The sequence below is a fragment of the Galeopterus variegatus genome, unplaced genomic scaffold, assembly GCF_000696425.1.
Source record: "Galeopterus variegatus unplaced genomic scaffold, G_variegatus-3.0.2 Scaffold8306, whole genome shotgun sequence".
Classification (NCBI taxonomy): domain Eukaryota; kingdom Metazoa; phylum Chordata; class Mammalia; order Dermoptera; family Cynocephalidae; genus Galeopterus; species Galeopterus variegatus.
Genome location: NW_007734417.1, coordinates 35,154 through 44,375, shown reverse-complemented (window position 1 = coordinate 44,375; position 9,222 = coordinate 35,154). Strand labels below are relative to the sequence as shown.

The window sequence follows — 9,222 nt, the reverse complement described above, 5'->3', positions numbered from 1 at the left end:
GAAAACAGGAAATTGTCTTATTTAACTCTGTATCCCCTGGGACTCAGCATGCTGATTTACACACTTATGACATTCAAGAAATACTTTTTAGTGAATGAATGTTAATGAAAGGACGAATGAATGAACTAAACAAGCTACACTGACAGCACACTAGGATTAGCTAATTTCTACCCAAACCTCCTAAGGCAGGCAGACCTTGCTGATATCGTAAGAAATTTAGAACTTTTCTCTGGCCCATAAAAAAGTGTCTCACCTTGTTTAAAATTTTAAATAAAAATTAATAAATCACAGAAAAGTAATTTAAATTCTTTCAACTAAAATGATTTTTAAAATATTTTCAAATGTTCTATTCATCCTTCCAGGGTCTATTAATAGAATGTGGAAAACAAACTCCCAAGATGTAGGAGTTTCTATCCTGCTGGCACCAGGACTCCCAATACAAATGTTTAATACAGTTTAAAAAAGGAAAAGGTTTTCTTTGAAGTGGTTTTACTTCCTCCTTGTTATTTACCGCTGTTACCAGTGTTTGTGATATTAACACTTTCAGAAAGATTGGAATGTGACCAAGGAAGGGCATACTAGTTAACCAGGCTGCATGTCAGAGTCACAAACACTAGAATTTATTATTATATAAATAATAATAAATTAGGACCTAGCAGGAAAATACCCTTTTAAAGTTTGTGAAAATGCGGTGTTTATAAATATGCTAAAATTTGCCTCTTAGATTCATTTTGTTTCAGAGAATAAAGATTTATTCTAGCTGCAGAGAAAGTAAACATGCAATCACAAGTACATAAAATTAAGCCAGCTAATTGGGGATTAAAAAGAAATAAAAATTTCCCTTGCCTTTTTGCAAACTACTGCATATCTCAAAAATGTTCCATTGCAATATTAAGACTCATGTTCCTAGGGTTTTGACAGACTGAATAAACAAAAGGGATTTAAGGGAGCAAGCTGACCATCTGTCCAGGGCTTCCTGAACTTTCAGTAAAGAGGATGAATAAAATTGTCCTTGATTATGTTGTCAGGGCTGCATTTGAATACCCAGATGTACCAGATTTTGGATCAGCCACTTAAAATTCCATTCCAAGATTTTGACTGTGTAAAATAACTTTAGAAAGTGATTTAATATCTTAAATGTTGTCACTCAGTGGATGAAAATCTATCAGGCTTGGCACAGAGGAGAGAAGATAAAATTTCCTCCCTTGGAATCTCTCTCTGCTCCTGCTAAAGTCCATACTATGGAATGCAAGAAAAACAGGAACAGGAGGGATGTGGACAATTTCTCAAACAGATTTCTCTATATTCTTTTCACTTGGTTCTACCAGATGTGTGATACAGACACGCCACGGTCACCTCACTTAATGCCTTTGTTTAAGAAACTGATTCCCTCACTGGGTATGCACAGACCTTTCTCTATTTACCTAAATCTTACCCAACACTTTCAAGTCTGGAGCTGGTCATATTGCACAGGGGTTCATACCTTGGGCTCTGGGGTTAGCAGGTAAATTTTAATTCCAGCTCTGTCACTTAACTAGTTTTATGGATCTGGGTAGGATACTTAGTTTCTCTAGGCCTCAGTTTTCTCATCTATAAAGTAGGGACAATAATTATGCATATTCTTCATTAGGGTTGCTCTGAGGATTAAAAGAGCTAATGGATGTAAAGCACAATGCCTGGCACGTGGCTAGGACTCAAATTTAAATTCCACAAATATGTATTCAGTGCCTATTAGATACAGGTACTGTTCTAGGTACCGGGGACACAATTACCAAATGTTAGCTATTTATTATTTTTACTACTACTATTATTATTTTCTCCCTGGATTATGCCAACCAATAGGAATAGCTTCCCAACACACCTACCTCAAATGTAGCACTTAAGTAATGCACTGCCTTATTACTTAATTGTTTTATGTGCGAACATCTGGTCACTTAAGAAGAGCAGACGCTTCTTAAGGGAAATAAATTGTAACAGGCAAACTGTAGAGAAGTCAGAAGATTCGGGTCCTAAACCCATCTACGCTATCCCATCTCTATTTTCTGTATTTCCTTGGGTGAGTCATGTAAGGTATTTGAGTCTCAATTTCCTCACAAGTGGATTGGTAGGATTTGGTTATAATGATTATTTAATTCCTTTTCATGACTAACTTAAATGGTTTACTTTGATTTATTGTTAATGAGCATAAATCTAAGCCATCAGTATCTACTTATTAAGGAAGCTGAAATGTGTGTGTGTGATCCAGTTGGGTGGGTTTGGGTTAATCATCACATCTTATATTCTCTTCATATACATCTTAATGATATCAGCCTATATGATTGGCTAAAGTCATTTTTCATGAATTTTCTACATCAAGTAAAAAAAATCCTTCTTTAAATACACTGAATGCATTATCAGGTTTTTTACCTTTCCTTAGGAAAGAGATGGTGGAACTTGGAGCCAATGTGTATTTCAGAAAAAGACAAGAACAGGGCTTAAACATACCCTTAAAAGATGAGAATGCTTGGTGTAAAGAAAAACCAAAAATGATGCCATCCTATTGGTTGTGAAAACTCTTCAAATGAAAATTTGCTTTATTTGAAACTTCCTTATGGAGATTTGTTTTTGACCTTTAAAATGATCGTTTCCCTAAAATTTTCAGTATCACTTGCGCATTCTTATCACATCTGCAGACTCTGCCTGCAGACCTGTGACTAGGGATAAACCTGGGGCTCCTGAACAAATGCCCCCACCTCCACCTGTGTGCCAGGGCCCTGTCTCACCTGCTTAAACGTGGTCTCCAACAACGGCCCCCTCCCCTGGGCTCCCTCCTATCATTGCCACTGGCAAGCAAACATTATCTTCTGTTCTCTTACAGACCCTTCCTTGCCCCCATTGCTCCCTCTGGCCACCGCCCCATTTCTCTGCTTCACTTTACAAACAGCTCCTCAGAGCAGCAGCTGCCTTGTACTATTTCATAGTTCAGAACCTGCTGAGATTCAGAAAGATTAAGTCATTTACCTGCACAATGATTAACCTAAGCACACAAAAACATTAAGAGCAGAAGCAGGTCATAAATTTTAGTCTCTGATAACACCAAATGACACCTTTTTTCCCATTAGTTATAACAGAAAAACCTACAACCTCTAAATAAAGCCATTTGCAAACACTAATATGTGAAGAGCAATTTACAGGCTAGAAAGAGTTTTCACATGCATTTTCTCATTGGATTCCTATAACATCCCTGCAAGTTGGGTAAGTTATTAAATCTCCACTTTATTAATGAAAATAAAGCCATTTGCAAACACTAATATGTGAAGAGCAATTTACAGGCTAGAAAGAGTTTTCATATGCATTTTCTCATTGGATTCCTATAACATCCCTGCAAGTTGGGTAAGTTATTAAATCTCCATTTTATTAATGAGAAAACTGAGGCATAGGATGTATGGGTGACTTGCTGGGTGAGGGGGCAAAGCAGAGTGGCTGAATTGAGGCTGTCTGGGCATGAAGCCTACATCTACCAGCTGGTGTCTGTGTGAACCCTGGCGAGCAACTGAATCTTTTTCTGTTTTAGTTTACACATGTGTAAAATGGGTACATTTCCCTGGGTTGTTGAGATGGTTAGATGAATTCCTGCAGAATGCCTGGCACCAGTGACTGACACATCGTAATTTTAAAGGTTAGTATCAACACTACTAAGTACCCACTGGTGTACCACTAGTAGACAGGTGTACCACTAGTAGACAGGTGTTCCACTAGTTTTATAAACAAATGCTGCAACTCAACCACATAGATAATCCAGCCCTGACTAACTCTCACTTTAACTCAAAACTCAGATAACATATGACATCAAATAATTAATATCTGAAATTAAATAATTGAGCAAAAACGCCAGGATATATTGTGCATCCTGTGGGATAACTGCTTTAAAAAAAACAAAAACCCAAAACTGTCGAAAGCATACCAATGGTTTTCTGACTTAAACTTACCTCTATTGATCTTTCCAGCTTCAATGAAAGGGGTAAGAAATAGAGGCTGTCCTGCATCTCCCTTTGGTGGCATGGGAACCTGGGCACTTCTGTATAGGGAGCGAAATAGACCATCACCAGGACTGGGTATCACCAAGACCAGCAAAATCATCACCTTCCACATGGCATCAGCCATTCTTTCCAGGGCTAGGATGAAAACAAGAACATTCCACAAATGAATCAAAAGAGTCAATATTTACCTAGCCCTTTTTTATGCAAAAAAATTCATTTATTCCCTCAAAAAAAAAAAGTATGCGTAAAGGTCCTTTGCTAAGCACTTTTGATACCACCATGGATAAGACAGACCCAATTCCTGCTCACCCTGAAGTTCACAGCCTAGTGGGGGATTGTTCAAGGGATTTACAATGTAACTGGAGGACAATTTATATCTTTAGAAATGTGATCTGGCGAGTAAATTCAGTGGAGGATTAGTTACAGCCTCAAGACAACCACCACCAAATGAGGGATGGAGACCATTATGTCACTATAGGAGGGCAGAGGATTGAGAGCACATTTCAGGCCCAGAGATCCTAGGAAGGCCTTGCCAAGGTGGCAAGGGAATAAAAGGTGCGTGGAACTCGGGTAGGAGAAAGAGGGAAGGCATGAGCAGTGGACAGAACGGCTTGAGCCAAGGTGAGACCTCACATGTTCATCATGCGCACTTTGCAGGGACATTTAAGATAAGCGACGGACTTCTGGTTATCTCCTCTACCTCTTAGAAATCACCAAATTCTGTATCCAAGAACAAAAGAGAAAAAAGGAAGAGAGGGGAGGGTCCTACAACTATCTTCAGGTCCCTCCCCCTATTGCTAGCTGATAGATAAACTCAAGAAATTAGGTCCCAAACTTTATTAGCACAAATATCTTTCCCAGTATCTTCAAATCCGATGTTCACTTAAAATATTCATCTGGGCTGATAATAATAATGGCTTAAAATTGTAGGGATTTACCTAAAGTTGTACATAAACATGTAAATTGTATTTACAATGGGCTTTCCCATGTATTTTTAGCTGATTAAAATGTCCTAATAATTCCACCAGGAAAGCAAGGCTTATTATCACCAATCTTAGATAAAGAAAACTTGGCTCAAATGAGTGTCTCATACAAGGACATGAAAGTAGAGAAACCAGGACTTGACCATACTCGGGGCCAGGACTAGGGAGAGGTGAGTGAAGCATAGGCGCAGGGTTGACTCTCGTGTTTATCTAAAATTTTGACTCTTTTTTTATCATGGATTTTTTTTGCATTATTTATTTTACCCCAAATATTCCATTAAAATACCATTTATCTTGATTGCTGAGTTTTTTGGCACTCACTTAAATTTTACACCTGAGATAGGTGCCTCTCTTGCCTCACCCTAATCCCAACCCAGCTAAGTGTTAAGATTAACCACACCAATGCCGTTACATTATTCTGCTCTCCTGCTATTTAAGCATGATCCAAGTTCTTACCTCTAAATTCCAAATCAAATACATGAAATGAATAAATACTTCACTCACTCAGACTTCTGGATGCAAAAAGAGAGGCACAATTATGCAAACATAAAGCCAGCTTTTGATTGTTCAGTGCTTTAAAATGCCATGCCATTAGAACATCTTAAAAACACAAAATGCATAAGAATCTATTACCACATGCTTATCACAACCCAATATGGCATAATATGAAAATATTGCTTATAGCAAATTTTAAAAGCTTTTCAGCCACATTTCCCCAATAAGATAAAACTGTATAATTATAATTTGATTGAATATATAACCCTTGTCATGTCTCTCAGGGTTAACTTAATAGAATTCCCCACATTTAATGTAAATAAGCCCAACCAAGTCCCCAATAAGATAAAACTGTATAATTATAATTTGATTGAATATATAACCCTTGTCATGTCTTTCAGGGTTAACTTAATAGAATTCCCCACATTTAATGTAAATAAGCCCAACCAAATACAGTATGGAGCTAAAAAGTGCTTTTGCCTATTATTGACTAAAATAAGGAACAAAATTAATTTTGAAATTGAAATTAAGTTCCCAAAAAACCCAAGGGTAATGGCTACTGTGGCACTGTTAAAACATTTTTTTAAAATTATGGGAATTTGTTACACTGATTAAAAAGTGCATAGTTACTTTCAACGAATGCCTGAAACCAACAATCTTATTCTCAAACTGGTTCAGGGAAAAAAAAAAATGTGGCATTAAAAAAATAATGGAAGAAGCTCTTCCAGTAAGAGGTTTTTTTTCCTGGAGGCAGAAACAAGAAACCAATCATGCCCTCTAATTTCTCAATCTTCCTGCTGCGAACCTCAGCCCCCTTTAATGGAAGCCATTAATATTTAAATAACCAGGGTAGTTACAGTACTTCTCTTGTAAGCAAATGTTGACTCAAAGATGTTAAAAAAAGAAAGAGGTAAAACTAGTCTTCTTTTAATTGACATAAATCTAATACATAAACGTAAGAGTTGGGTCAATTTAGTAGATCTCATTAACATTTAATCAAATAACTATTGGAGTCATGGTTTCCCACGTAGGTGAATTAAAGCAACAACGTACTTCATTTCACAGTTCTCATTTAACAGTCAGGATTCCTTAACTGAGCTTAGCTGTCATCTCTCATAATGAAAATGAAAGCTATTACCATACATAGAGAAGTGGGTTTTTTTTAACACCCTTCTAAAATGTTTTTGCTTATCCTAAACTAAGCAGAATCTTTTTATTTATTGAATATTTATTGAGCACTTTCTAAACTAATAAACCCTGTACTAGATAGAGGCTATCTTCTGCAGAAAGAAAAAAAAAATCTATTATCCGTACATGTTATCATATCTACTTGAAATAATATGAAAACACTGGTGCTATTCCAGTTCAAATATATCATATTAAAGGAGTCAGGCAAAATGTTCCTCAGAATAAAATCTAGGTGAATACAAAGCAATATTGGTAGAATCAAATATCCTAAAGGTCAAAAGTATATGATTTGCTAAAATTGTCCTACTAAACCTTAAATGTTACAGTTGGAAACCACGTGTCCAATGTACGATTTTTTTAATATTAAACAAAGCTATTTATCACAGTGTTCTTTAGAATAATAAGAACTATTGACAATTTAAACTTCCGACAATAAGATATCAGATAAGTAAGTTACTGTACACACACACAAAAATGAAATTATATACAGCAATTAAAATTACCCTACTAAGAATATTTTAGAAAATATGAGAAAATATTAGGTAAAGAAAAGCAAGATACTAGATTGGCTATATGATTTTTTTCCTTATTTAATACTTCTTAAGAATACCTAAATTTTTTTACAATAATTAATCTTATAATCAGAAAAAAAAAAAGGGTTTGGTCTTGCTTTTCTTAAAACAAAGTGAATCAACTGATAGACATGGCAAAAAAAATGCTGGTTCCTGATTCCCCATTACTACCTGGTTATGACCTCTTTCGTTTCCTAGGAGTGATGTTCCAATGTTCTAGAATAGGGTCTTCTTTCTCTAACATTCTGTTCAGATGTGTCCTGACCACCTTTAAGCCACAGAACCTCAGAGACTCAAAGTAAATTTTCTCTTTGGTAAATCAGAAGACTGCATAATGTGAGATGCTGTTATAATAATTATTATTATTGTATTTGTATTTAATTCTGCCTGGAGTGAAGTCCATAACAATTGTGCACATAATTGGTACTAAGCAAATATTTGTTGAATTGATGGATCTAAATACTGAACCACAATATTTTAGACCTACACGAGATATGAAGTGTTTATGTGATTCAATTCCTTCATCTCACAGACTAGAAAACTGAAAACACAGAAGTAATGGACACCATTTGTGAGTGATAAGGGCAAGACTCAAAGCCAGGATTTATTTATGATTCTAAATAGAATCTACTTTCCACTCTTCCATCTTGGTTGCAATTATATTCAAATATTCTGACTCTTACTGTCTCAATAGATAATAACAGCCTGTAATAGTCCTAAACCCCTTCAAAGATTGTTAGAGGATACAGCAATGAAATCAACAAATGAATAAATGAAAATGTTGATAGGAAAACCTTTCTAGAGAAGTTTGGTTTTTAAAAACAGCTCCATAATAACCCAGGTACTGCACGACTCATCAGTGAATCTTGGGCAAGACAGCAAATTCCCTGGGTTTTACTTGGTGTGGTAGAGCCAGCCTGAGAGAGTGCATGGTTAAATTTCAGGGAGTTTGAGAGCTAGTTATTCAACATAGCCATTGGTAAAAATTAAGCTATAAAGACTTACCAGTGAATAAGTTATATTTTAAAACATAGTTAAAAAATACTCAAAACTCATCAATTCCTAATTATTTTACTAGATTTTACTATTACCTATGATCTAGAATTGTGTTTTTTTGTATATGTGTGGTGGACAGATTATTTAATGGTTTGTTTCTTTGCATCGTTTTCCAACTCTGTATTCAGTCATCTTGTTGGTAGATTGAAATCAGACATGGTAGAAGTATGTACCCTATGGAAATCAGCAAACTCCAGAAGTCAGGGCTTCTTCCCCAAGACAGCCAGTCATTGAGCATTTACTTGTACATACTGACCTCATATTCATCGTCTGTAAAATGAGCTAGACACTACTTTCCATCAATTCAACTCCAATTCCAATTCCAAAGGAAATGGCCAGCAGAAGAGACAAAAAGGAAAAATCCTGTCTGTAGTGGATTGAATTATGTTCCCCCAAAACTCCCTGAAGCTTAAACTAGGTCCCCAAAGTTTTACGTATTAGAAATTTAGCCCCCACTGTGACTGTTAAGAGGGTGGGAAATCCTATTATGGTAATCAAAAGTGGAATTCCTGAAGGGGTGATTGGATTGTAGGACCGAGCAGTAGTGAATGGATTAAAAATCGTGATCAGGGGCGTGGTGCTGAGGGCTTTAAAAGAAGAGGAGAGTCTGTCTTGCTCTCTCTGCAAGGGGTGATTGGATTGTAGGACCGAGCAGTAGTGAATGGATTAAAAATCGTGATCAGGGGCATGGTGCTGAGGGCTTTAAAAGAAGAGGAGAGTCTGTCTTGCTCTCTCTGTTTTGACCATCTTGCAATGTGAGACCCCTGGGTCACTGTCACCACCAACAGATGGACTTTGGACTTCTCAGCCTCAGAAACTGTAAGCAATAAGTTTCATTTTCTTTATAAATCACCCAGCTCCATGTACTTTGTTATAAGCAACAGAAACGGACTAATAACACTGTCCAGT

General features: G+C 36.4%; 1 protein-coding gene across 1 annotated transcript in view; it reads right to left on the bottom strand.

Moving 5' to 3' along the window:
• Positions 1-4,143, bottom strand: part of LOC103608329 (probable serine carboxypeptidase CPVL) — a gene marked incomplete at its 3' end in the record, with an annotated part of 49,486 nt that extends 45,343 nt beyond the window's left edge. Inside the window, exon 1 of the mRNA XM_008592778.1 lies at positions 3,969-4,143. Coding sequence (XP_008591000.1) covers positions 3,969-4,143 — 175 coding nt within the window. The remainder of the gene's footprint in view (positions 1-3,968) is intronic.
• Between the last annotated feature and the right edge of the window lie 5,079 nt (positions 4,144-9,222).